Source organism: Numenius arquata, chromosome 7 (genome assembly GCF_964106895.1).
Source record: "Numenius arquata chromosome 7, bNumArq3.hap1.1, whole genome shotgun sequence".
Taxonomy (NCBI): domain Eukaryota; kingdom Metazoa; phylum Chordata; class Aves; order Charadriiformes; family Scolopacidae; genus Numenius; species Numenius arquata.
Genome location: NC_133582.1, coordinates 43,458,748 through 43,486,246, shown reverse-complemented (window position 1 = coordinate 43,486,246; position 27,499 = coordinate 43,458,748). Strand labels below are relative to the sequence as shown.

Genomic DNA, 27,499 nt, shown 5'->3' with positions numbered 1-27,499 from the left:
GCGTGGCTAGCAACCCTGACTTTGCCTCCAGCTTGCGCTACTGCAAATTATCTCTCGCGTTACGTTATGGCAGAGGAAAGTCAGCCCCAGAAGATCTACTTGTGCGAGCCACAACCCAAGGACTGGATGCTAGGAAGAGGAAGGTTGTCCCGAAGCAAGGCTCTGTTTAAGGTTATGGCATCTGTTTTAGCTGGAGAGGAAAGAAAAACTTAGGGACTTAAAGCAGGGGTGGAAACCACTGGTCTTGCACTTTATTTTAGTAAGCAAAAAGCCTATTGCTGCTGTACAGTGTTATACAATGAACTGCCACAGTTCTCACGTCACTAGTCCATAGAAAATGTGCTGCGACTACCATGTTTATGCCTGCATGCCGAAAGAATGTACAAAATTTCATTAAGTTCTGTTTGTCTTCCCCCTTTTTTTTTTTTTTTTAATATTCTTAAACTCCAACTTTTACAGTGTTGCAGACACTTCTGTGCATACTCAGGTACAACACACCTCCCCAGTTATGGAAGGTCTTTGCCCCAGATTGGAAAAATCAAGTGCTACACATCTCTCAAGCCATCATCAGAAAGGTAAACCACCAAGAAAACTTGCTCTCTTAAGTAACCTTGAAAAAAAAAAAAAGTCTTTAAAAAATCTATTGAAAAGGAGACGTCACTAACAACAGGGTTTTCAAAATGGTGCGAGTTGTTTCTGGGAGTTGTCCAAGCATTTTCTCTTTGCTCACTTTTTGGTTTCATAAAGCTAATTCTCTATAAAAGGGCTTTTGAAGCATGTGACCTTCACTTCACGATTTTAAAAAAATTGGAAAAAAGGAGTAAATTTAGAAACATTTTGGTCAGTTGTGGAAAATAGCTGTATAACAACAGAATCCCTTTGCTTCTTATATTTTCAGTACAAAAGGCAAGTAAATAAAGAGACCTTGCATCTTCACAGTCTGGCACTCATCTGAGTCGCTTAAATCTATGCAAAATAGGTATAAAATATGAGGGGTCGTCTTCTCCTTTATACCAAGACCCCACCAAACCCCTCTGGGGAGCAAGTCCCCAGCTAAGTAAAACCTCACTAGTTTTTATATCAGCCAAAGCAGTAGTATTTTAGCTCCCCTCCGACGAGGTGTAAATGCCTGGATTAGCTCAAAGGCCCAGGGAGAGGAACAGGTCTGGCATAATTTTAAAAGCCAGGTGCTGGTTTATGGCTTCAAAGTTAAGTTGCACTTTAATTCATGATGCCGCGAGGTTTGAGTAATAATTTAGGAGTGTATTAAAAACAGCAAAGCTTAAAGTTGGTTGTCATGCAGAAGTGGGCTAGGCGATGGCTATTTTTTAATTGATTTGTACGAAAGCAGCATTTGGCTTTGGATCACATGATGTTGGAGTACCAGGGTTGGTTATAACATGTACTGCTGATACTAATTACTCCCAGTTATTAATCCAGCACTTGTAAACTCGGGTGTCAGTAAAACGACATTAATACATCTGACACCAGTACTCCCCTGGATTTCCCGCTTCCCGTGGTTTTTGTTAAGCCTTCACATGCACTTCTGCAGTACCAACCGCTATTAAACTAGTGCTTTTCAGGAGAAATCTCTCCAAGTTTGGTACTTTGTCAAAAACTATAGCTGTTGAACTGAAAATAAAAGCACAGGTCACTTTTGCTCTCTGCACTGGTTTCCTCGGAAAGGTCACTGGTGAGGACTTGGCCCTCTCACCACATGCTTCCTACATTCTCGGTACTCTACATTCACGTCAGCGAACGCTACTCTCGAACACAAATCGAAGAGACAAGTCAGCGACAAAACTACTTCTAGACTGATAACGGCAGAATGCTACCAAGACAACTCCATAGAAAACCCATTGAAGCAGGAGCAAAATTCAGGTCACTTCTTAGCAAAGCTCATCACAGATTATTATTATCATTAATTTTTTTTTTAAACCGTTTTGTTAAACTTTTATCCTGGGAGCCAGATATCCCCATGTGATGTGCTAATTCCAACAGGCTAACGTGGGACCACCTGACCCCACCTGGTACCAAGGGCTTTCGAAATTTTTTTAGCTTCTCAGAAAATCACTGCTGACTGACACCCATCTGTTGGTGATCGGCTTCTGGTTCCTCTTCTTCCACATCTGCGTTATACTCTTCAAATGCATCATCATCAACATCTGGAAGCCCAAGTAACTATAAAGAAGAGAAAATACTGTGTAATAGCAAATTACCCACTTGTGCAGCTTCGCTGTAAATCTTCACACACTACCTAGGTACCACTTCTGAAAACCTCAAATCCTGGAATAATAGTATTGAATAATGATCTCGAGTCTCTTTCCCTCCCTCCTGTGATGGAGAAAGATTTGAAAACACATCCTCACACCAAATTAAGTGCTCAGAGACCAGAAGATAAATAGAACCAAAGCAAAGCGCTTGCAAAAAGCTTCCTGTTCTTCCCTGAGGTCATATCACGAATTATTGAGTGTTCAGGCTTGGCAGTGGTTTAACTTCAAAAAGATCCGGGGTAATAGCGTAGCAGTAGTTATCTCGGTTTAAGATTGTGTTCGGCAGCCCTATAAAAGCCAAAGAAGAGAGCATCCTCATGCAGAACTGGCTAGTATAGAGTAGGCAAGGAGTCCCTGAAAACCTAAAGACCCCACCACGTTAAGTGCTCCTCTTGAACCCTTCACTCCACCGTACCAGACTAAGCCTTACACGCTGGGTGAAGCCCTCTCAGTGAGAAATACTCTGAATTCAGCTCAAAATTGCCAGAGCTCCTTTAAATTTCTGCAAAATAGATTTAGGCTTGTGAAGAACGGCCAGCCCATCTTCCTTGGACAACGTCTGGATGCCTCCACCTGACGGCTCTGATCGCTGCAGCACCACTTGTTTGCTACAGGCAAAAAGGAGCAAACAGCGATGTCTGGGCTTTTCCCCTCTCCTCCAAAAGGTTGCCAAGCCAACAGCAGTCAGGGAGACAGATAAACCAAATAACAGTCAAAATAACGCATCTGTTGTGGAAATCTCGTATTAGAGTCCTGCACTAGCAGCTATTAATATCCACAAAGGAAAAATCACATGCCAGGCATTACCGGGAATGCCGTGTGTTGGAAGAGCAGCACAGACGCATGCAACACCCTGTTTGGAGGGTGGCGCAGCTGTTAGCTCTCAAAAGAGGCAAAACCCAGAAAAATCAGGAGGAAAGCGACACTCACTCGGTGGTAGCATGAAAATGAGAAGGCTGTGACGAGGCAGATTTTTAGGGACCTGAACTAATTTAGTCTGTGATCAACGTTCAAAATTACTCAGAGGGTACAAAGACAATGCACAGAATTAGCCTCTGGGTCCTATAAAGCTTGTATTCCTCACTGCCACGGGGAGAAAAACAGCTTTTTAGTTGCAGGGTTTCTTTGGCAGGGAAATGGAAGGAGAATTCGCTGACCAAACCCCTGCTTCGCATTTTAAAAATACTTATGGAGACACCCCAAGCTTAAAACGTTCTTGTTTTCTAAGCAGAACAAAGAATAAATATTCCAATGCATACATACTTTTCAAATCAAATGCTTAACTGAACGTGAAACTGCTTGGCTCGTTTTGAGGATGCGGGCGTTGTGTTTCACGTTGAAGCTGAGGGGAGACCTTACCGCTCTCTACAACTACCCGAAAGGAGGGTGTAGAGAGGTGGGGGTCGGTCTCTTCTCCCAAGTCACAGGCGATAGAACAGGAGAAAACACCTTCAAGTTGCACCAGGGGAGGTTCAAACTGGATATTAGGAAGAATTTTTACACTGAAAGGGTTACGAAGCATTGGAACGGGCTTCCCAGGGAAGTGGTTGAGGCACCATCCCTGGAGGTATTTAAAAGATGGGTAGACGTGGTCCTTAGGGACATGGTTTAGTGATGTTTTCTGTCAGTGTCAGGTTAATGGTTGGACTAGATGATCTGAAAGGTCCCTTCCAACCTAGGCAATTCTATGATTCTAAAATTAAAATACTCAGCTTTTAAAATGCAAAAGGCCTCTAGACTTTCTTATCCGCAGTACTGTTTTCGCTAAACTGACTCGGTGTATTCAAATTAAATGTGACTGTTGTACTGCTCTGTTTATATCACTCAGCAGAAAGACCTTTGATCACATTTTTTTTGCCCAGCTCTAGTTATAATTCCTCCTTGATTTGCAGTGAAATGAGCCACATGAATCTTCATTTCATGGGATGTTGCAAGCCTTTCCCACGCAACATTAGCAAGGAAAACACAACATACACCACAAGAACTGCAAAGACTCACACGATCCCGAAGGATGGGGAGCACGTCCTGCTTTTCACACATCCCCTCTCCCTTTGCCCTCGGGAATCCCAGCTCTCCTCTCCCTGGCGCAGCATAAATCAAAGAGTAATGCTGCTGACATTAGTGTTTTTATGGAGCATAGGAAGGATGGGGACGGGTCGGGATGGGATGGGATGGGACGTTCCTCCAAGAGACAAGCAGTTTTTGTTCTCTCGCAGACACTTTAGGATCTTCCAAGGCACCGAGGACCTCAACCATGCAGGTCCTGCTGTTAGGGGTCACATCTCGTCGCTTCCCACAGGACTATGGTCCCTCACTGCTGTTAACCCCTTACTGCTCCCTGCACTGCAGTGACAAGTCAGTCCACATTTTGACCCCAAGGAGGAAGGATCTGGGTCCAAAGTGCAGAGTGCTCTACAAACATTGGGTCAAAGCAGAGGGAGGCTGTATGAAAGATGAGGACACAGTAAGATGATGAAGCTGGCCTGAGCTGATCCTAGACTGACTCCCACATTATCTTCTTTCGAACATACTAGTTTCTGCTTCTAGTCCATATCTACTTCATGTATTAAAGTACCATCTATGTGGCAGTCTTGAAAGGAATTTAATGGAGAGCAAAAACAAGGAGGAAAGAGGTAAAACAGGAAAGGGGTATAGAAAGAGCTGATCCATCAGCCAAGGGGAAGCTCCATGTGGGAGTCCTGGAATTTGCTGTTGAATTGTACGACCCATGTTTTGGTTCTCTGCAAACTCTGCCAGTTGGTGTGGTGTCCCTCAGGCATTTTTTAATTTTTCTTTCTTTCTTAACTCTTTCAAAGTTTAGCCCTGATTTTATACAAATAACCTAGTAGGTTTTAAGTCACGAACGCATAGTGACGTTGCCTCCTACCAAAAGCTGATATACAAGCACACTGAAAAATAAAGCAAGTAAAAGACCAAGCTTTAGCAGTCCACACGATGCTGCACTAGATTCCTCCCAAATCCCAGTGTGAGGGGCACCAGCATGGACACGTCTGGCACCAGAGAAACAAGGGTGTTGGAGGAGCTGGGGTGCTCTGAGGCAAATAGTAGCATTTGAGCCCAGTGCTATCGATACCAGTTCATGGAACTGCGTGGTGTCTGGTACTTTTGGATGCTCCCTGAATAAACGAGTAAAAAGCAAATCACAGAATTTTGTGGAAACTGACCCAGGAAGGCAGTAATGGGCAGAGACAACATGCCCCCCACCACCTTCAGTAAAGAAACAGCTTGACCTTGTCTACAGCAGGATTCAGAGGTGTGGTTTAGCTGTCACAGGTTAACCAACACTTTTAAAAAGCCTCATTGAAATAAATATCCTGCCCCGGCACTGTATTTACACCCATGAAACATAAAGGAGAGATGCCTGAGAGCAGTGACGGGTGGGGAGCAGCCTCGAGACCATCCTCATTGCCTCCTGAGCCCAGAGAAGAGCGCCGAGTGGAGGGAAATCTCTGTCTCTCACTGAGAGGGATGCTAATCGCTAGGCATCACCGCTCTCACCGCCTACGAAACACGGGGCCCAGCACCTTGAGCAGCCAGTCCCTTCCCATGCTGCAGCCCCAGGATATGCCTGCCGCGACACGGCTGGGCTGTTATCACAAATGTGTGGAGCTGGGTGAGATGAATTACTGGGAGAAAATTGCTCTGGGAGCCTTCAGATAAGGGAATGCAGGTGCTGGTGCTGTGCATGAGGGCATGGAGAGCTGCAGATGCACCGCCGGTGTCTCCTCCTAAACATTTCCCTTCAAAAGACCCCAACAAAGACTTTCAAAACTGTCTAATAATCTCGGATGTCTGGCTGGAAATACTGAAATGGGAAAGACTTTCAGAAGGTGCTTACCAAGCCCATGCTAAAAACCTCCTCAGTGTCTCAGACTGAATAGCCAGGACCACCAGACACCTCAGAAGAGCATGGTCTGACCTGCAGCACTAGTTTTTCCTAAACTGCCATTCTTCAAACCGGTATTTGTCAGACCGGTCTCCAACAGTAGACTTGGTTGGGAAAGTGGAGAAAAAATGCCCTGCAAATGCACGGTTACCTCCACGCTCACAGCAAGGTGGTTTCATTAGTAAAACAAGTCCAGCAGAGAAAAGGATGGGGAACAGTGCAAAGTAATGCCAAGGAAATAATTTCCCCATACTGACAAAAAGTGGCTTTGTTCTGGCAAAGGCCTGAGGGTATAAAATAACTGTTTCCATACACCTAGTGTAACATCCTTCACTTTTTAAAACCTATCCTACCATGCATATGCTATTTTTAATAATTACAATGAGGGGAAAATGTCAATACAGTCCTTATTAGACTTGTCTACTTACACCCATCCCTCGAATGATAAACTCAGTTTTGTTACACTGATGCAAATCTCTCAATACTAGGTCAAAGGAGAACCTGAGAAACGTAAATCTTTGTGGTACATCCAAGAGAAAATGAAGAGGTACTTGAATACAGTCTGCAAGAGGTCTCTGATAATTGAGGACGCAGTTCTTCAGCAGACAAAAGCATAATGTAATTCAACAGTTAGGAAGCAAAAACTAGAAAACCGCGGATTGTAAATAAAAGAGCTTTTCACAGGAGCGTAACTAATGATGACGATCAGAAAAAGTGCCCAGTAGTGTTGTATCCTTTAAGTCACCTAAAGACTACTCTCCAGCTCAGCCACAATTTATGTGCTCGGTGGTAGGAATCATGGGGTGGTATGTGATGTATTAATGAAGGGCCCAGACTAAATGAGTATAATGGTTCCCCTTGCTTTGCACCTTTTTATTCTGAAGAGTAGCTTAACTTGGTTTGACTGAAGCCAATGTCTCAGCAACTTAAGCTATGCTGAAATAAATGTGGTTTAAATGAAATAAGTGATCTGTACCAATTTAATTAAGTCTTTTTGAAGTCCTCTTTACTTAAACCAATGGAAGTCTCTTCTCAAAGACACAGTTTTTCTGAGCAGGAGAAAACAGCTATGAAGATCCAAGAGCTGATTATTGTTCTGGGAAACATATTTATATTTTTGTATGTTTCCACAATTACAAGCAGCTGTACTGGCAGATCAGATTCCCAGTCCTTTCTAAGAAAAGGGTGCATCTGTTCTATTTATTTCCAGTCTCTCAAAGGATTCTTTAAAATGATGCTCTTTTATGTCAACCAGCTGCGGTGGTCCGTGGCAAGGCAATGCAAGGGTGTAACACGGGGAGGGACGGTGCTCTCATACTGGAGCTCCGAGCCCTCCCTTTCACTCTAAATACTTGGGATATGTTTTCAGTCTTCTCGATTAGTTGGCCAGAAAAACAGAGGAGGGAAAAACATCTATATTTTCAGTCGAGTACAAAAACGTCCATAGGTCAACTTTCCCATGGACATCATGGCTCTGGCAACGAACCTCCACTCTGCTTTGCACCAGCCCCTTACCCAACCCCAGGCACTCAAAAGGAGAGGCTGTGCAAAGGGATTTGGCAAAAATGAAGGACAACGGCCAGCCTAAGTCACCTCCCCCTGACGCAACCCAGGCTTTGACCCAAATCTTAGTGTTAAACAAGGACAGAGAAAGTTGAGTAGCAGCAAAACAGAAAAATACAAGCCTCCTTCCCACAAAACCAAGCTTCTGCTCCAACCTCTTCTGAAGCAGTGACCAAACTGGCATTTGCAAATATCAAGTGGCAACCATCCTAACAGCAAAAGCTGGACCACCTGAGGAAAAAAAAAAGCCAACCCTAAAATAAAACAAACCACTCCGAGGAGAAACCGCATTTCTCTCCGGCTTCCCAGAGGTTTACTCCTGCTACTCAGATCCCTGCAAAAGTCCCCGATTTCAGTGCCAGGAAATAACTCTGCCACACAGTCCCGCGGCGCTGACTCGCATCCCGTTCCTCGGAGTCAGCACTGCATCAGCAGGACGGGAGCCCCTGCGCAGCTGGGGAGCTGCTGCCACCGGCTGCCGCACCAGTTGGCCTCCCACCCCGCGCAGGAATCTCATCCTCTTGGATGCAGGGCTGGAAATAAAAAGGCAGCTGGCTTCCAAGAAACACTTTCCAACCACCTGATAGCAGCTTATGTGCTAACACCCCTGCACTCAGGCAGCCGACTGGAGATGTAAATCCCTGCAGAAGAAAAACCACCTTGCTCCATCCAGCGCTAGCCTATTAGAAGTCACAGGTAACTGTCAATGTTTAGAAGTAAAAATGAGGCACTTACGGGTCTGAAGGATTTGAAGACTTTTTCCAATATTTCATGAAGTGTCTTTTTCCCACAGGAGGAGATGTAATCCTGTGCGAGCTGCAGAAAAGGTAAGCAGTCCTCACTTTCGCTCCACACGTGCTGAAAGCCAACAGCAACACAAGAAAGAAAAGGCATTAACAGGAATTCACGTTGGCCTTTCCGCGTGATTTTATAAGGACACATGTTGTAAACTCTGCCAAAGCGCACTGGGCCTCCTGCGGTTCAGGCCTGCGTTGGGGACGGGCGCTGCAGGCAGCTTCAGAAGCCATGCTTCTGAGAAGGAACCTTGATTTTATTAACACGACACATCAGAAAGCAGGGAAATAGATCCAGAAGAGACAATGCCTCATGACCGCACCAGCAATGAAGGGTATGCACTCCTTGCGCACACACATTTTGTAAGTAAAAGTGTTTTTGTTTGACGCCAGCCCTGCTCCGACCTGGAACTCACGCTTGGTTTTCTCTTCTTCTGCATCATCCACTGCGATGAAGCCCTCAAGAAGAGCTAAAACATCTCCTTGTCTTCTTGGCGTTAGTGCAAGTGTGACGCGACCCTGGAGGTGGAACTTGATGTGTAATTCTCTTGACGATGCAGAAGAAAAGATGCAAAATATGCCCGCAGGTTAGACACAGAGCCAAGGAGAGACATTTGGGTCCTCACAACATCCTGACACTTCATGCCTCCCTTCCTGTTTTGAGGTTTATTCCTCCTAGACCCAAATCTTCTCCTCCTGGGCAGGCACATTTAAACCCATTTGGGATATTCCTCTTGTCTTGCTCTTGCTTTGGAGATGCTGGTTCTCCAGCCGGGCTCTGTGAAGCCTCTCCCAAAGCTGATGCTTATTCTCCTGCTAATAGTTTGTTAGAAACAGAGCGGGTGAGCGATGGTAGGAGCACTCAGGCAACAATCCTCCTTGCACGCCAGGGCAGCACAAGCTAATGCATACGTTTATCGGCCTTATTTTTGAAGACTTCGTGCACAGGACTGTCTCAGGCAGTCTGCTACACAGAGGAGCGTAACACTGCCAAATTGTTTCCAGGCTCTTATACCTCTATTTGTGCACAGCAGCTCTTTTCCCCAAAGTGTCATGCAGCTTTTTACTGCGCTATAAACAGTAGGTTATGCTTAAACAAGGAAAAAGAAGGGTCTCTCTGAAGCTTAACTAACATTCAGGGAAAGAGTAAGAACGACAGATGTTTCAATCCCTACCATAAGGCTTGCAGGTCGCCCTCCTGTTCAGTGGTGAATACCTGCCAGGGATGCAGCTTTACACTTACGGAAAGAAAAAACTATTTAACCTCACCTAAGCTGCATCTTTGAGACAAAAACTGTAACTGCCTTGCTATGAACCTCGCTTGACCTACATTCTCTTTGCTGCTTGTTGCATTTTACAAGCATAAACATAGTGAAATGTTTTGTTATGAAGAGAGCCCTGCCTTAGGTTCTGCTCTTTCCATATAACCAGAGTCATCTCTTAACCAGTCTGGCAACAAAAATAAGCTCTTTACAGTCTTGCCAGCTCTCAGAGGCACATACCACAAGTCTCATGATACTTCATGCCATGTTAGAGTCATGGGCCTTGTAGTCCTATAAATATACAACCAAATCTCAGCTTCTGCTTATAAAAAAAAAAAATAAAAAATGTCTGCACTTTGTGATTTCTATGGCCTAAAAAGGCAGAAGGTACATGAAGTGAACTCAAACGAACCCTCTTTAAAATATCAAATGAACACTTTCAAATCACAATGTTTTAAGAACAGCCTCGAGATTTTGGAGGCCTGGGCCACGATTTCTTAATACTTGAGGTTAGCAATAACCATTAAGTTACTTCTAATCTTCGCATCAAACATAAGAGCTGGATGTTGCAGCTTGGCAATTTATGGCTCGCGCTAAACCTGTTATAATTGTTTATATGTATAAAACCATTATGACTGCTAACATCCTGATTCTTGTTTAAATTGTGGCTTCTTTTGACCATCAGACACAGCAGCTTCCACATACATGAAAATCAGGCCCTGCCCTTTTATAAATAATAGCTAGCTCGTTCCCCAGGGAAAGTTAACCCCATACTGTCCTATCGTGTTTTAACAGTCTCTTTTCAAGCTGTACCACGTTTCAGACTGCAGTGTGAATTTGTCAGCAGCAACGCAGAATAGAAATGATTTAGCACGAGGGGAAAACCTAAGCAAGTAACTTGATCATTGAGCCTTTGAAGAGTCTTTTTTGCATAGCATCATAAGGCACTGAGCAAGTTAAGACTTCCAACAATTTCCACATCTGCAGAAGATTTAAAACTTTGGCTGTAGCAACAAATGCACTATGAAAGGTCTCACGTGCCATTAGTGCATGCATCTCATTCGGAAATCACTTGATTTCATCTTCCCCCCCAAGAAGTTCCTTAACTATAATAAAGACCGAGTTATAACACTTATAATTTCAGCTGCATCTACAGTTCTCTGCGGATGTTTTGCTCTGCACCGAGGCAGCGCAGGAACCGAGTCTCACCACTGACTCACACATCTCCAGAGGAACCTGCAAAAGGAATTTTGGCCTCTCAAAGTAAAAACAAATGTAATTTGAGGATTCAGCTCTTGCTTAGAAAGTTAGAGCAGCCAGTGAGGCTGCACATACGGAGATGCTTTTCCTGGAAAAAAACCCTGATGCCTGAGAACTTCTCTGCAGCAGGAGAAGTGGGCTGCTGGCAAACCGGCGGACCACAGTGCTCAGCCGTGGCTGTGCAATGAAAAATATTAACCTCATCATCTGAGTATGTGTTTTCCAAGCTTGCCCAGTTTTGCTCACGGTTGCTTTGTGTCACTACAAAAGCACACAGCCACTCATTTCCACCTCAGCTGACCTAGGATCATGGTTGAATTATTTAGTTCGGCATCTACACACAGCACAGAGCTGTGGCAATTCATAGGGTTTGCTTTCCCTCACGCCTTTAGATGATTCAGTGTTGCTGGATGACAGAGTCACCTTTTCCTAACCAGCCCACCTGTTGAGCATGGCAGCAAAACCCTGTGTTTGGGGAGATAATTCGACTTGCAGAAAATATTCAGACTCACTGATTCTATCCTAAAATACTTGACAGGAAATCTTGCATCAAGGTGGCATCATATTTTTATTTGCTTTATCGGTAACTTTGAATACCAGCAATAACACGGTGACAAAATATATGACAGACTACAAGGAATAGCATCGCAACCCTCACCCTCGTCGATTACGGCTATACAAGTCCAATTAATTTTCTGAGAGCACCATGAGCCTCGGGAGCTAAATAATACATAGTTCGGCTATCTAAAATGCTGATTCAGAGCATGTGTCCAGGTGGTAATGAAAATACCAATAGGCATCTAGATGGGTCTTCTGCACCCCTATCATGTTAAACACCTAGCCCAAAGACACCTTTTCAGGAAATTAAAATTATATGACTATTGTGGTCTGGAATCTGGTTTTATACAAAATTCAGAGTTATTCTCCCCCAGATTGCACCTTGGCAACCTTTCCGTGTTTTTCTCCTCCCCCCTTTTAAATTCATCATGCTCGTCATTTCCTCCTTACAAGTGGGTTATGATGGACTTTTCTGGTACTTTCTACATAGCTTTTTAAATCGCATCATTATGAAATGAATATGTAAAGAAAGAGAACAAGAATACCAGACACTAGATTCTTATTAAATGTGAGGCTCCTTTATGAGAGTCACGGCGTACAAAAAGGCTGTAAAGTGTGCCACTGTGAATTCCGATTATATTTACTCATTCTCACACTCCATCATGTTATGGAGCCATGCAAGAGAGCCCAAGTGCAGATGAGAATCAGTTCCCTGACTTGTATTAAGTCTCCTTAAAATAAACTTTAGTCTGTAATCACACATAGAAAGGAAACATCTTCTGGAACATAGGAAAAGAAAATTACTGAAAAAACCAAGATAGCCAAGCTGGGAGCAGAAATGAAGCCCTACAGTGCACTAGGAGCAGAAAACATGATGGTGGTGAATCAGCTCATTAGTAGTTCTTAATCGCATTAAAGAGACACCCTCAGCAGGAAAAGAATTAAGAATGACACCTATCTGCCTGTCTTAAAAGAATTATTACTACAAAAAGTGTCTCAAGTAATTATCTTGAAAAAAGACAGAAGAAACCACTGCCTCTAGTTTTCCACTGTTGACATTCTGCATTCAACAGCAGTCAGCCCTTTTGCTCAGTTTTACTACTGGTGGCTTTGGGTGGGGAGTCCTTCCCGCAGCAACCCTGGAATGAAAATATTTGCCAAAAAAAAAAAAGGGAAAATATAGTTGCAAACCCACAAAAAATGGCCAGTGTTGGCAGCATGGGAATGGGGTCTGAAACTGCTTAAGCTTTCTTTTTTAAAGGTGACTAGATTTTGTTTTGAGAGAGTTCATTCAATTACTGAGCCGTGTATGAGGAAACAATACACATCTAAGAAAAATAATGAGCTTTCTTTGCAATTTCCGATATCACTAGCATCCAATAACAACTTTAGCTGAGTCTTGGAATTGGATCCATACGTATCCCTGCTTAAGAGTCCAGCAGGCATGGTCCTTTCTGGGCACAGGCATCTCTAGAAGGGAGTGAGTACGTGGTTTGGCACGCTCTTAAGGAAGACACACTGGGGAGATGGGTTTGCAGGGCCAGGCCCACCATGGACCAGGAGAGTCCAGACCCCAGAGATGCTCCACTCCCACAGCTGGGAGTGTGGAAGGTCTCCTGTATCCCTGGACAGATGCACAGCTAAACTCCAGATAACTTCTTTCATAATTCAGTATGACCATCTGCCCGACACAATAAATAAACGTCCTGCTTGCTGAGATTTGTGGTCTTGGAGAAGTCACTTCGGTGCTCTTTGTTTTCATGAACCCATCTGTCAAATGGGTTCATACTGCACTTACCTGTTGGAAAGGGAATTAAGGAACATTTGTCAAGCAGGTCGAGTGACAAAAGTTGCTCCAGGAAGGGAAGGACCTACAACATTCCTACAATAATAGTCTGTGCTAGGAGCTTTTTTTTTTAAAAAAATAACAAAATAAAATTCTTTCATTTTTTCTTTCCAGTGTTTAACTGGAGCTCTGCAGGTTACAAACCCCGCGGCGAGGTGCCACTTTTCGGTAGCTCTTCTTGCACTTCTGCTCACCACCGGGAGGGCTGGGGGGGAGACTAAAAACCCCCCAAACCTCCCCCCCCATCCCATCCCAAAGCCAGGGGTTGTTTTGCCGGTGCCATTTCTGCACAAACTTGTCGCTGAACTCGCGAGGGGCGGGGAGGGGACGCGGCGGCGACAGGCCGGCACCTGCACGGGGGTCCCCCAGCCCCGGCGGGACCCCGGGAGCGACGGTGGGGGGGGGACGGGGCGGGGGGGGAGCGCGGCCCTTCTGTCATCCTGACTCCATTTTATTCCTGCCCGTTCTCCATTTGCCGTGACAGCCCTGCCAGTCCGTCCGTCCCTCCGCCGTGCCCCGGCCCCGGTACCCCGGGAGGATGGAGAGGGGCCGCGGGGGGAGCAGCAGCTGCAGCCCCCGCTGGGTGCCGGACGAGCCGGGGGGGGGGAGGAGGGGGTTCGCACCCCTCCTCCTCTCCCCCCGGAGCCCGCAGCCTCCCCAGGCCGGGGTGATGGGGGATGCCGGGGGATGCCGGGGGATGGGGCGGGGGGGGGGGGGGGGAGGGTGTCCCTGCCCGCAGCCCTGCCCGCGGGGCCGCCCCGCACCGGCATCCGACTCCATTTTGCAGATTGTGGTGCGTGCTGGGGAGGATCCCCCCCGTCCCCGCCCCCCCATCCCCACCGCCCTCCATCCCCGCATCCCTCCGGGGCACGGCCCCGTCCTTCCCCCCCACCCGGCGCTCCCCCTCGGGTCCTCCCCCAACGGACGGAGAGGCGGGGGGCAGATGTCCCAAAGGGGTGCAGGGGCTGCCCGCCCGTCCATGCACACGCACGGATACCCACGCACGCCTCCCCCCCTCTCCCACCCCCCGCCCCCCTCCGCCCGGGTCCCCTTCCCGGGGCACTCACGAAATTGTCGCCGCAGGCGGCCTCCGGGCAGAGGACGTAGAAGGAGACGCCGGGCTCGGCGTAGAAGTCCATGCGCCTCTCCGTCTCCTCGGCGGCGATGAGCTGGAAGGGGGTACGGGCGCACCACCGCTCCGCCGCCTCCGCCAGCGCCTCGAAAGCCATCCCCATCCCCAACCCCGCCGCCGCCGCCGCCTCCGCCGCCGCCGCGATCCCCGCCCGCCCGCACCGCCCCCCGCCCGCCCCCCGAGCACCGCCTCCCTCCACCCCCCCTTCCCGGGGTTGGGGGGGAAAGGGGCGTCGAGGCTCGGCCGACCTCCCCCCTCTCCGCCCCCCCCCCCCCCAACTCCCCGAGAGAGGAAATTTGCTGCAAGACAATTAATTGAGTTGACTTGGCCTGGCAGCCTGGGGGAGGAAGCCCACCCGAGGGAGCCGTGGTCGGCGCGGCCGCGCTTCACTTCGCTTCTCCCTTTCCCAGAGCCGATCCCGAATTCTGCCTTGAACCAAGAAGAAAGTCCACCCGGCGATACCCGTTTATGCTAAACAAATCCGCCGAGTTTCGCCGAAGCCACCCAAAATGCAAGGCTTGTCTAAATCCGGACGGATTCACCCCGTGACATTTGGAAGCTTTATGGTTTGTATCGACGACGCTGGGGACCGGTGGATTTGCAGCGAGGTTGGTATTACCTCTTCCCAGCACATCCCAAGCGGTTAGCTGTGTGTCTAGCAAGGCATATGAGATGCGGGAGCCGATCTGCGTTTATAAAGGGCCTTCAATTTGCATTGATGTCAGCTGTGCCATGAGGGAAAACAAATCCCCACAGACCCCGCTGGTTTTCAGCTGGAAGCCCAGGATCTCGTGGAGGTGACCGAGCGGCACAGAGGCCATACATGGCAGCAGGTAGGAGAGTTTATCATAGAATCGCAGAATTGTTTTGGTTGGAAGGGACCTTTAAGATCAGCAAGTCCCACCATAACCTACTACTGCCAAGTGCACCGCTAAATCATGTCCCTAAGCACCATATCTACAGGTCTTTAAAATACCTTCAGAATGGCAACTCCTGGGCAGCCTGTGCCAATGCTTGACAACCCTTTCGGTCAAGAAATTTTTCCTAATATCCATCCTAAACCTCCCACGGTGCAACTTAAGGCCAATTCCTCTTGTCCTATCACTTATTACTTGGGAGAAGAGACCAACCCCCACCTGGCTACAGCCTCCTTTCAGGTAGCTGTAGAGCGCGATAAGGTCTGCCCTCAGCCTCCTTTTCTCCAGACTAAACCACCCCAGCTCCCTCAGCTGCTCCTCACAGGACTTGTTCTCCAGACCCCTCACCTGCTTTGTTGCCCTTCTCGGGACACACTCCAGCGCCTCAGTGTTCTTTTTGCGGTGAGGGCCCCAAAACCGAACACAGCCTTTTGAGGTGCGGCCTCACCAGTGCACGGACAAAGGCAACACGGGCTTCCAAATAAAGCCCAGCGGCTCTTGTCTCCCGAGCGGTGTTTAACTGCATTTCCACCATGGGTGCCAAATGCCCAGCCGAGGAGGTCTGCCTATCGTGCACTCCCTTCCTACATTTTAGTCAGTGCACAAATCGTTCAACCACCGGTGAAGTACGCAATGAGGTCACGAGAGGGGACGAGGCCAAGAGGGTCAGGCCTCCCTGGCGCCCTCCCTGCCTGGCCTTGGGGCATCCCTCTGAGCACCCACGCTGCTGCCCGCCACCGTCGGCTCCCGTGTCCCCTGGCTTCACCCGGCGCAGGCACAGCTGAGCTCGGGACTAATGGTACCACAGAGAAGAGCCCCGCCGGCGTTGCGGCCCAGCACCAAGGTATCAGGAAATGCCAGCGACGTGAGCGCTCCTGCGACCGTAACTCAGCCCCTTTGTGCACCCGGGATGTGATTGCCTGGTTTTTCCACCAAAAGACATTCCGTTTATTTGGTGCGGATACTCTGGATGTGGCCCTCATTGCCAGGGTAAGATTAGAGTGGCAAGTGCTGAGCAGCCCTCGTGGTGCCTGGAGCTGTGCTCTGACCATGAAAATCACAGTAAAAATGCCAAACGAGGCTGGTGACGTCAGCCCCCTACCTCCTGCACAGGCCCGGGGGAGGTGGGTGCAGTAACACCCACAAAGCACTCGGTTGGGGGGAAGCTCCATGGGGGGCACCCGTGGAAGATCTGTGGCTTCGGAGGCAGCCCCAGGGCGGGAGCAGTGAGTCCCAACCAGCTGGAAAGGAAATCCTAAACCCCTCGCCATTTCCCAAAGGAGGCAGGGGTCATGCAGAAACCCGAAGGTGACCACCCGCTGCCGGGGCTGTGACTCCTGCGCAGGGCTTGGCGACTTCGACACTCTTTCAGTGTCAGGTGTTTGATGGAGGTTTTTTTTCCAAATGTATTCACATAATTAGCATGAAAATAGGACATGGAAAAATACAGCCCTTTCTCCTAAAACGCTACATTGGTGGCTTGCCTGCAACTGGTGGTGGGCAGGATGCCACCAGCCGGGCAGACATCTCCCCCGCCACAGCGCTCGGCCACCAAGGTCGACCCCAGTCCCTTGTTTTCCATCCTTCCCAAAGGCGGCGTGGGTTTTGGGTAGGGACGTGGTGGTGGGAGCAAAGCCTCGCCCTTCCCTCTCGCCAGCAGGCTCGTGCGCAGGGTTTGGCACTCAGGTTTGGGGCCACCTGAGGTAGGCAGCCAGGTAGCCATGTCCCCAGCTGGCAGCACTCTGGCCCACAGCAGCAAGGGGAGGTCAAGGCTGCCCCGCAAGCAGCCACGATTTCAAATAACCGAGGTCTCGGTGTTAACACCTGTGATTTATGTGCATTTTCAAAGCCCCACGTGAACATCTTTTTAGTCTTTAAAACGTCGCTTTGAAGTATGTGCTGTTCGTTATCTCCGTTCTGTGGGGTAGGGAAGCTGACAGCTTTCGAATGAGATTTTAAATATCTTATTGCAGCACGCGCTGCAGAATGCTTTGTCACGTCTGACAGTGCGGCCGTTCCAACCAGACAGCCGTGCTTATTTGTTTATTTACGTGTGACGGGTCTCTCTGCCCTTACACCTGTACCCCAAAAGCAGATTATAAAACCGACCCAGTAAAGGATGGTGATTTTGGCAATGCTAGAAAGCAACCTGCAGAACAAGCCAGGCTCGGTGGCCCTGGTCATCACACCGATGCCAGGGGCTGAGGGATGGGAACACGGACGCGAAGCAGGTGCGGTGCTCGTGACACCCGTCTGCCTCTCTGCAAGTCAAAAGCAGAAGCACCCGCCGCTCATTTAAGCAGACGAGTAGATGGCCAGCAGTGCTGTACTGTGCCGCAGCCTTTCCCAAACACTGCATAAATCATGTGCACGGTTTTGCTCCCGACTTGCTCCAAATACCCACGAGTATCCATGCCCCGAAGGATGGCCACATAAGGGGAGCAGCTGTCTTCTTGGGAGAGGAGGAGAGGGGAAGACAAGAAGCTGTCTCCTGTGGCAAGGACAGCTTGCAGAAGGGAAACCGCACCAGAGGGAATGTATTTCCCCCTACCACTTCCATTTCCATTTTCTTCCGGGACACAGCAGCTCCAGTGCTTTCCATCGCCCCGATCCCCGATCGCGAGGTGAGGGACATGTTGCTAGATCATTTCAGAGGGATGCCACCAGCCAGTAACTATCACCCGCTGGAAACGGCATTTCACCTGGAAGAGCGTATGGAGAGTATTGGGAAGGGAGAGTACGTGCGCTGCAGTAGCCATGCTGGTTGAATCAGAAATGTAAATATCGTAATTTTACAGGTGACTTCTGGCTTTATGCAGGTTCTCCACCTTCCCAGAAATGAGGCTGGCAGCTAAAAGTGAATGACAGCATGAAGGTTGAGTGGATAAACCAATTTACTGCCATTTGCATGGATTGAAGGAGGTGCGAAGGGAAGGGTTTTTGAAGTGTCAGGTAGGTACCTGGCTCCCAGGAGTTACCTCTAGAAAAGCTCTTTACTCTGAGATGCCTGGTGGTGAGCGTGGTCTAGAAGGCTGGAAACTCGACAGCCCTGAGCTCAAGGGAGGAAGGGAAGAGCACCTCTCTAAGTGTTTACTATTCCCCTACTCCCCCAGGACATAGTGACATTATATGACATGGGGAAAAGGGACATGTCGGGGGGGAAACGAGAAGCTGCGGAAGGTGGAGGAGCAGAAGGGTTTCTGAAATGTGTCAGACAAAGGCAACTTGCCTGTGGCTGTGCTATCTCTCCAAAACACTGAACTACTGTTCTCCTCTACAGCGGGTTAGAAATCTGACAAATCCAGCCCATGGACTGGCCACCTTCAAGAATTTTTTTTCCTCTTTTTTCCTTATGAAGAGCCCTCATTGCTCTGCTTTTGGTGAACTGCCAAGCAATTCGCATTAATTCGCCTGACCAGCTGTAAGAACCCGATTGCCCTCCCGCGGCCCTCATTATGCGCCCTTCCTGCTGATCTAAATACAGAAAGGTCAGGAGGGTGAGCTCCAGTAAATTATTAGAGATACACCCTTAATTGCTGTGCTGTGTCGGCTTGCATCTGTACTCTAGCTCTACAGTTTTGTCTCCTCAGGAAAAACTGGATCCCTTGCTCCAGAAGAGAAAAGGATCAAGAAATCCTAGGGGGAAAAAAACAGGTGAGGTCTGATCCCCTCATGACCAACCCCTCATAGACCTTCTTTACAAAGGGCTTTCAACGGTGCTTGCATCGTCACAGTTCTGTACAAGTTTTCATCAAGCCTGTAACAGAATTACATGTCCTACTGCAGCACAGTAGTGGTGGGTTTTTCCAGGGACTCAAGCCGAGTGACTATTGCCCAGCAGATCAGTTTTTAAGTGCTGAGCATCTACACTGAGGTTACTAAAGAGTGGAAAATTCCTGGTTGCCACGATATTTCCAATCCACCCATGGGGTGCTGCACCCTCCCCGAGCACACAACCCCAACCACAGCATCCCCCGAGGCTGGAGTCCAGGAGCCAGTACACTGGTATCTTGCACGTTGTTCCCCACCTAACTTCCCCACTCAGCTTTCCAGATCCTCTAGATCTAGATATTTGTGTTTTTCTTGTCTTTAAGGAGGAATGCAGCTGTGGCTGTTGTCTTTGCTTTGGGTTGGGTTTTTTTTTAACCCATTGTCATGGTAAATGGAGTTGAGGAAAGAGCGAGAAAACTGTGAAGAATGATCCAAGCCAAGAAGATATTGTGGAGGGAAGGTGACTTCAAAATTCAGTTTCTCAATTAAGTTTTAACCTACCAAAAAATGTTAGTTAAAAATCTATATAGAATGAAGATCTTGTTGCTCCCACAAATCCTGACATCCTCCTTTTGAAGTCGGTGGCTGAACATGCTACTGCTTTGGCAGTAAGAAATCAAGCACATAAATAGTGATGAAGATCTGGGCTGTGCAAAATCCACTTGCTAATTAGCAGCTTTCCCTGGTGGCATTGCCTTCTCCAAAACATGAAATTAAATTTAAAAAAATCATCAAACAACCCCCAAATCTGTCCTCCTCCATGTCTCTGCTTTTTAGGAATAGGAAGATCATGTGCTAAATATGAGGGAGAATATACTCATGCCCCGTCATTTTCCTGGTCCTGCAGGCAGGCAGTTTTGAAGTCTCTATTGCTCTTGACCAGTGGTATCACGCCACGTTGCTGGGTGCTGTGCAGTAACAGCGGAGCGTTTCCAGGCTCGATAGTGCTATGCATTTATTAAAGCCATGGCACATTACATTTGTGAGCAGTGCACTGAAATACGACTGAAATATTTGATGACTCGGCAGACTGAGGGTGACACAAGAGCTGGATTCACAGTGGATCGTTTCACCTGAATTCTGTAGATATTTTGATCCATCCTCCCTTTATTCTGACCCTCAAAGCTCAGCACAAAGCCTTCATCCTACTGCATGCAGGTAAAAACACCACCAGCTGATTTTGAGAGAAGTTGATTTTCATTGAAAATTTCTGAAGCACAGGCTGCATACACGTTTACTATTCAGTGCCCTTTTGAAAACGATCTGACTTACCTCAAATGTAGACGCAATGGTAGAGTCATGAATTTGTTTAGGGCCAGCCACCTGAGGGTCAGCAAGCAGCCAGCCAGATGTGGCCAGAGATGAGGCTTAGGGAGCCCAGGCTGGGTACAGGGATGGGAGACACTGGGAGGAGAGCAGTGGGCAGCTTCTGCCCTCGCATCTTTTTTGGCCATAGAGGTTAGTACACCACGGTTCCTGCCTTTTTCACCTGGAGGCATCTGCCAACACTTGTTTGTCATTGGGACCGTGTAGCCATGAGCAGACCATGTGGCCAGGCAAGCCAAATGAGGGGTATATTATGAATTGGCTTGCTAAGAGATGGAAGGTGATTTTTGAAAAGACCTGAATGTCATAAGGCACCCTAATCTCTTCAGGCAAACAAACAGGATTTTTTGTCAGTTTGCAATCCTTTATGATACGGAAAAGGCACAGAGCTGCAGACTGTCCCTGATTTTCAGACGAATTGCTCCACTAGTATAAAAGATATTCTCATAATAGTCCCAAATTAGTTGATTGCTTGAAGTGCCAGAATCCTTAATGCTCTGCTATTTTAAACATATGGAAATTGATTCAACACTTATCATCTGTTTAGAGATGTAAATTTATTGAAAAAGATGCCACTTCTTCCTAAGCTTCAGGCAAGCTCTGATACTTAGCTTTCTGGGCACAAGCAGGTTTTTACAGGGAAAGCATTTGACACTGCAAAGCATTTGACACTGTCCCGCACGACATCCTGGTCTCAAAATTGGAAACTCATGGATTCGATGGATGGACCACTCGGTGGATAGGGAACTGGCTGGATGGCCGCATCCAAAGGGTTACAATCAATGGCTCAATGTCCAGGTGGCGGCCAGTAACGAGTGGTGTTCCGCAGGGGTCGGTACTGGGACCAGTACTGTTTAACATCTTTGTCGGTGACATGGACAGTGGGATAGAGTGCACCCTCAGCAAGTTTGCTGATGACACCAAGCTCGGTGGTGCAGTTGACACGCTGGAGGGAAGGGATGCCATCCAGAGGGACCTAGACAGGCTGGAGAGGTGGGCTCGTGCAAATTGCATGAAGTTCAACCAAGCCAAGTGCAGGGTCCTGCACCTGGGACGTGGCAACCCCAGGCACAAATACAAGTTGGGTGGAGAATGGCTGGAGAGCAGCCCCGAGGAGAAGGACTTGGGAGTGCTTATGGATGAGAAGCTCAACATGAGCAGGCAGTGTGCACTGGCAGCCCAGAGAGCCAACCGTGTCCTGGGCTGCATCAGGAGAAGTGTGGCCAGCAGGTCTCGCGAGGTGATTCTGCCCCTCTACTCTGCGCTCGTGAGACCCCTCCTGGAGTACTGTGTCCAGCTTTGGAGTCCTCAACACAGAAAGGACATGGACCTGTTGGAACGGGTCCAGCGGAGGGCCACGAGGATGATCAGAGGGATGGAGCACCTCTCCTATGAAGACAGACTGAGAGAGCTGGGGTTGTTCAGCCTGGAGAAGAGAAGGCTCCGGGGAGACCTTATAACAGCCTATCAATACCTGAAGGGAGCCTACAGAAGAGCTGAAGAGGGACTCTTTGTCAGGAAGAGTGGTGACAGGACAAGGGGCAATGGTTTTAAATTGGAAGAGAAGAGATTTAGATTAGATATCAGGAAGAAATTCTTTACAGTGAGGGTGGTGAGGCACTGGAACAGGTTGCCCAGGGAAGTTGTGGATGCCCCATCCCTGGAAGTGTTCAAGGCCAGGCTGGATGGGGCTTTAAGCAACCTGCTCTAGTGAGAGGTGTCCCTGCCCATGGCAGGGGGGTTGGAACTAGATGATCTTTAAGGTCCTTTCCAACTCTAGCCATTCTATGATTCTATGATTCTATGATTTACGAGGACTTGTGATTTTAACTACAGTGATTTATTTTCCTTCTAAGGGCTGGGAGAAGCAGAGGAAAATTGACTGTATTGTCTACAGAGAGAAAAAAAAGGATACTGGTACAGGCACTGGTGTGAACTGACACAGATACGGCAGTATCTGGCACATTGTACCCTGAGGGTCTTCTCCCAAGCACAGACACTGGCCCAGACCTTGCCCTAACTTCTGGTGCAATTGCTCTGTCAGCAGGTCCACAGTGATGTTAGAAGCATCACTTATTTCTGTTACAGTCACTTTAGGGGAAGAGCAATGAAAAACCAAGCACAGGCAGTGATGGCAATGACATTGGTCAACACCCTGTGGCAAAGGAAGCTTCCCCCCCCTTCCCAAATTCAGCCTAAGCTTCTAAAAGCAAAAAGCATTGATCATTCATCTGCAATTAAAAGTTCTTCTCTGAAAGTCAGATGGCTTCCCAGCTTCAGGTCAGGATACCTTCCTGCCTGGGCAAGCCCTAAACTGATGTCCCGGGCATGAGGCTGCTCTCAGGATTAGATGAGAAAATCTGCAGCCTGGTCCCAGCTCCGCTGCTGACAGCCTCCTTTTTGATTTGGCGTAGTCACTTAGCGCCTTATAAGCTGGAGATTTGTGTGTATTACACAGGAATGCTGTTCGTGCATTTAAGCTTGTGAAAACATGAGTTTCTCCTGTGGAAAAAGATACTTTTCCAAAAAAATGGTTGTCTCAGCTATTTGATCATGTGTTATTATTCAGCATGATTCATATATTATTACCATACAGAGAACGTCTCTATAAAGCCCAATATTATGCTTCTGGGGTTAAGCAATATTTCTTAATGTGTTTCTTATCCCAGTGTTTTTGCAGAGAAGCTGGAATGGGGCCCGTTCACACAAGGTGCCTTCACGTGAGTGGTTAGGGGAGGGGTCAGGGGGAGCACTTATGAAGTGAATGCCCCAGTCGTCCCCTCTTACCCCGCTGTGGTTTGCATCATGGAGAGGGCACATGAGGTGGATTCCTCTCAGATGAAAGGCGCAGGGTCCGCACATTGCAATCTCAGCGCTCCTCTGCACTATGGATCTGCTCCTGGGCTGTACTACTCGCTAGCGTAGACACAGCTACAGCTTGCTTACTGCACCTTAAAATCTCTTGATGGCATTTGGGAAGCAACTTGACTGGCTGGATTAACAAAATGCCAAACCTGGTATCTTGACTGGCTAATGTTTAATCAGGGGCTTTATTTTCTTGTTTATACTGGTTTGTTTATGATGCTGAGTCCAGCCTCGGTAGCATGGAAGAAAAATTTGGCTCCGTTCCCAGAGTAAAGCACTTTAGTCTTTTGCACAAGCCTGAAAGAATTGATTTGGAGGAAGAGAGGGTTACCACAGAGCTGGTTTTTGGAAGGGCCCATTCACTTCTGGGGGTCAGGTTCAATCAGTATCTTTTCTCCTAGTGGGAACTGGTCATCTCCCTTGTCTTAGGACCCACTAGCTCCCTTTTGAAAAGAGCAGGGAACCACCAGAGTCTGCTGCTTCTGAGTGGTCCCGGTCCCTACCCTTCCCTTCCGCCTTTGCCCTCCACCATCCAGATGCAAGCGACCAGCTCTCTTCCCTAATTACGCAACGACAGTTTACCTAAACATACTTACATCATGATGGAGAGGGTGACAACCACCAGCATCTCACAGGGCATTCAAAGCCTCTCCCTGATGCTGGTGACCTCTCACATTGGCTGTGCTGGGCTGCTATGGGACTATGGCGTGACTTGGCTGATGGGACTCTGAGGCTGGCATCACTGGACAGACGTTCACCTTTGTGTCCTCTCCACCTCAGTTCCATCAATGGCCCTGCTGCCATCTCCTCAGCACAAACCACTCCCAAACCTTTTCCCCCCATTCAGGTTCCCAGTGCACATGGGGCACAGCCTGTGGCTTTGCCATAATTGAAAATTTTGGAGTGCATCCCTTACAAAATTTTGGCTACCTTTGCTACATGTGATGAGCATCCAGGTCTTACATCAGAGGCTTTGTGCTCCTTGCAGACTATCACAATCCTGAGACTTCTTTGAAGCACTGGAGTAAAACCCATGCTGATCACTGAAGGATTCAATCGCTGTTTTCCTGAGCAGATGCTTGTTCATTTTTGTTAGTGATTATAATGTCTGGCAGTAGGAAAATGTTAAGGAGATAACAGAGCTATGGAGGAAAAAGCCAACTCCCAAACTACGAAGAGGCGATGGCAGAATTTACAGGCTGGCTGGAGTTGCAAAGAAAGGGACGATTATATATTACTTGCAACTTCCTTCAGACCAGGCCTCAAAGTGTGCCTCAAAGGTTTTCACACAGGGTCCTACAACAAAGTGAGCTCGTCTGTGAAGAAATGCAGCTCAAAATTTTCATGCAAAACCTTCAACATGATATTTAGTGCATTTTTACACTCTGCCCTTCAGAAAGTGCTGTTTTTACAAAAGTTCAGGAGGATTAAAATCACTGGCAGATGTACCAGAACCTACAGATTCTGTGGGATATCAAGTCAAATTCATATGATTCCTTCCGAGACATGCCATCAGTTGTCTCATTTTGCTTGTCAGTGCCATGTTTAATACACATGGTTCAACTAAATCCTAACATCACATGAGAAGTCAGCCTCTCTCCAGCCCCTGCTTCCATCAGCATCTGCCCAAAAAGTCAGGGAGACATGGGTACCCCCATGTCATACCTCAAACCAGGACACCCCACTACACACAGCACACAAAAACTCACTGGCAGAGCTAAATGAAACTTAGCAGGGCCAAAACTCTTGTGCAAATCCCTTTAGAAAGATATTTTTAAGCCACTTTTTCTCCGAACTACACTTCTCTCACCCACAGGGCCATGGTAGCAATGAGTTTCGTGTTTTATTTACAACGATGCTGCGAAATCAAGTCAGGCTATCTCATGCCACGGCTTTCCCAAGGGAGCATCCTCAATGTACGCAGCAGCAGCTGGAGCTGTTTCACCCTCTCACATCTTGCCCCTTTCTCTCATCATTGCCCAAAAGAATACGGTTTAGCCCCAGTAAAGGCAAAGCCAAGGAGGGGAGAGGAAGATGGGTCCATTCACAAGGTCTTTGTTGTTTACAATAGCTTTAGAGCAAGGGCGAATACAGCTAATGCATTTGTAACATTTTGACGCCCACTCCCTTTCCTGTAAATTCCTGCAGGACTTTGGCAGCAGAAAGCATCCATGTGCTAGAAATCATGGAATTCCAAAAGAAAGAAAGGGAGTGTAAGCAGTGGGAATAGGAAGAAATAGCTAAACAGGTACCTTTCAATTTATATACACACCCTTCTCACATAAACCAGCAGTAGTAATTGGCTAACGAACTATTAGTTCATTAATCAGCTAATCTTCTGAGAACAGGGCTTGGGCGTATGATATACATAACAATCAACTAATTTAAGTTCACGTGTCTGTCCCAGTGATTCCCCAACATCACAGCTTTTGTTTCCAATGCAAGCATCACCAATGCTCTTTTTCCTTTGAAAATACTTACAAGTATTTGTGTGTGTATAAAAAAACCTGTAAGTAACCAGGTAGATTCAAGGTGTCATCGTTCATCATTTGCAGCTGGACCCAGAGATCCCAGAGATACCAGCAGAAGCCTCCATCCCATCAAGATGCCCCTTGCTGGGCAGCTGTGTTTTTCATTGTTTTCCATAGGATGTCTCTGACTCAGGGGCTAGCACGGGTGCTGAACAATGAAGCACGAGCAATTACTGAAAATAAGTGTTCTCCATTACAAGTAATTCCAGGCTACATTTCTTTTAGTTTCCAAATTAAAAAAAAAAAAAAAAAAAAAAGGACATGCATGGATTGTTGAACTTCATTTTTTTTTTTTTTTTACTTCAAATAAATAGACTTTGAAGGAAGAATGAAGACTATGAAGCTTTGCACAGCAAACTGTTTCTGTACATAGCTATAAACAGGCATATAGCAAGCCTATAATAAAGCAAACTGTGCAAATCAATTTAGGCAGAGATTCTTCCAAATAGCTGTACTACCCACAGCTACGCTCTGAGCTATTCCAAGCAACGCTGAAGAAAACAAACACTTTCCTATCAGGCTGCCTTCTCACCAAAACCGGTTCAGCCAAGGCTTGTGACAGGAGGGGGACGCTTTGGTGGAACAGGAGAGGGTTGTGTGTGACTTTCATCAGGGGACTGGGACACCTTTTGCCCGGAGGTGACAGTGTGACTCAAGCCGAGGTGCTGGCAGGACTGGTCAGCCCTCGGGGGTGGAACAAGGGCAGGAGGGGGTGGAAGCTTTTCCGAATCTGAAAATTCAGACTGAATTGTCCGAATCTGACAGAATCTGTCGTTTTTGAAAAAAAAAAAAACCCTTATTATTTAAAAAATATTAGTAACTATAGTTGAAACGATGACAATCTAATTGAATCAATTTAAATCATTATTGACTATTACTCTAGAGCAATTCTAATTATGGGAAAAGTCCATGTTTGCTGCTGAAGTTTTAAGCAAAGTCAAACCACCGAAATGGATGAAGTCACTGAACAGAAGAAACCATCAGAAAGCAAAGCTGTCCTGAACCACTAACCTCGCCATAGCCAGCAGGCAGCCTCCCCTCAACACAAAGAAATATTTACTTAGTTTCAGTTCATTCAGATAATTGCATTCCATATGCACTGTTAATTCACATTTTAACTAATTGGCATATAAAATATGTTCCTACTTTATGCAGAAAAAGTAGTGTAACGTGGTAAAATCTAGTAGTGCTAAAATCCTGCAGGATTAGAACCTACCAGGAATAATCAGGAATACTTTGTTTCATTGCCAGGTTTAATCAGAACATGTTTTAGTCAACTTACTTCTACAGCATATTAAAGATATTGCCAACTAATTAAAAGACTTCTAAATAACTGCTTTCCTGCAAGTAATTTGAATTCCAATTTCCATCCAAATAAAACTCGCCGCAAATCATGAACAAATGAACAACCATCTAATAGGAACATATAGACAACTTTTACTATTTCTTAATATATGAAAAATAAAATTTTAAGAGCCGCAATCAAAACGTCAG

The 27,499-nt window shown here is 47.2% G+C and overlaps 1 protein-coding gene across 1 annotated transcript; it reads right to left on the bottom strand.

Annotated features, from left to right (window-relative positions):
* Positions 1-230: 230 nt before the first annotated feature.
* Positions 231-14,738, bottom strand: MTURN (maturin, neural progenitor differentiation regulator homolog). The gene is made up of 3 exons (XM_074150903.1): positions 14,531-14,738; positions 8,479-8,601; positions 231-2,181 (listed from the first exon to the last, which is right to left on the bottom strand). The coding sequence occupies exons 1-3, from the start codon at positions 14,696-14,698 to the stop codon at positions 2,071-2,073; spliced, it is 402 nt and encodes a 133-aa protein (XP_074007004.1). The 5' UTR covers positions 14,699-14,738; the 3' UTR covers positions 231-2,070.
* Positions 14,739-27,499: the final 12,761 nt, after the last annotated feature.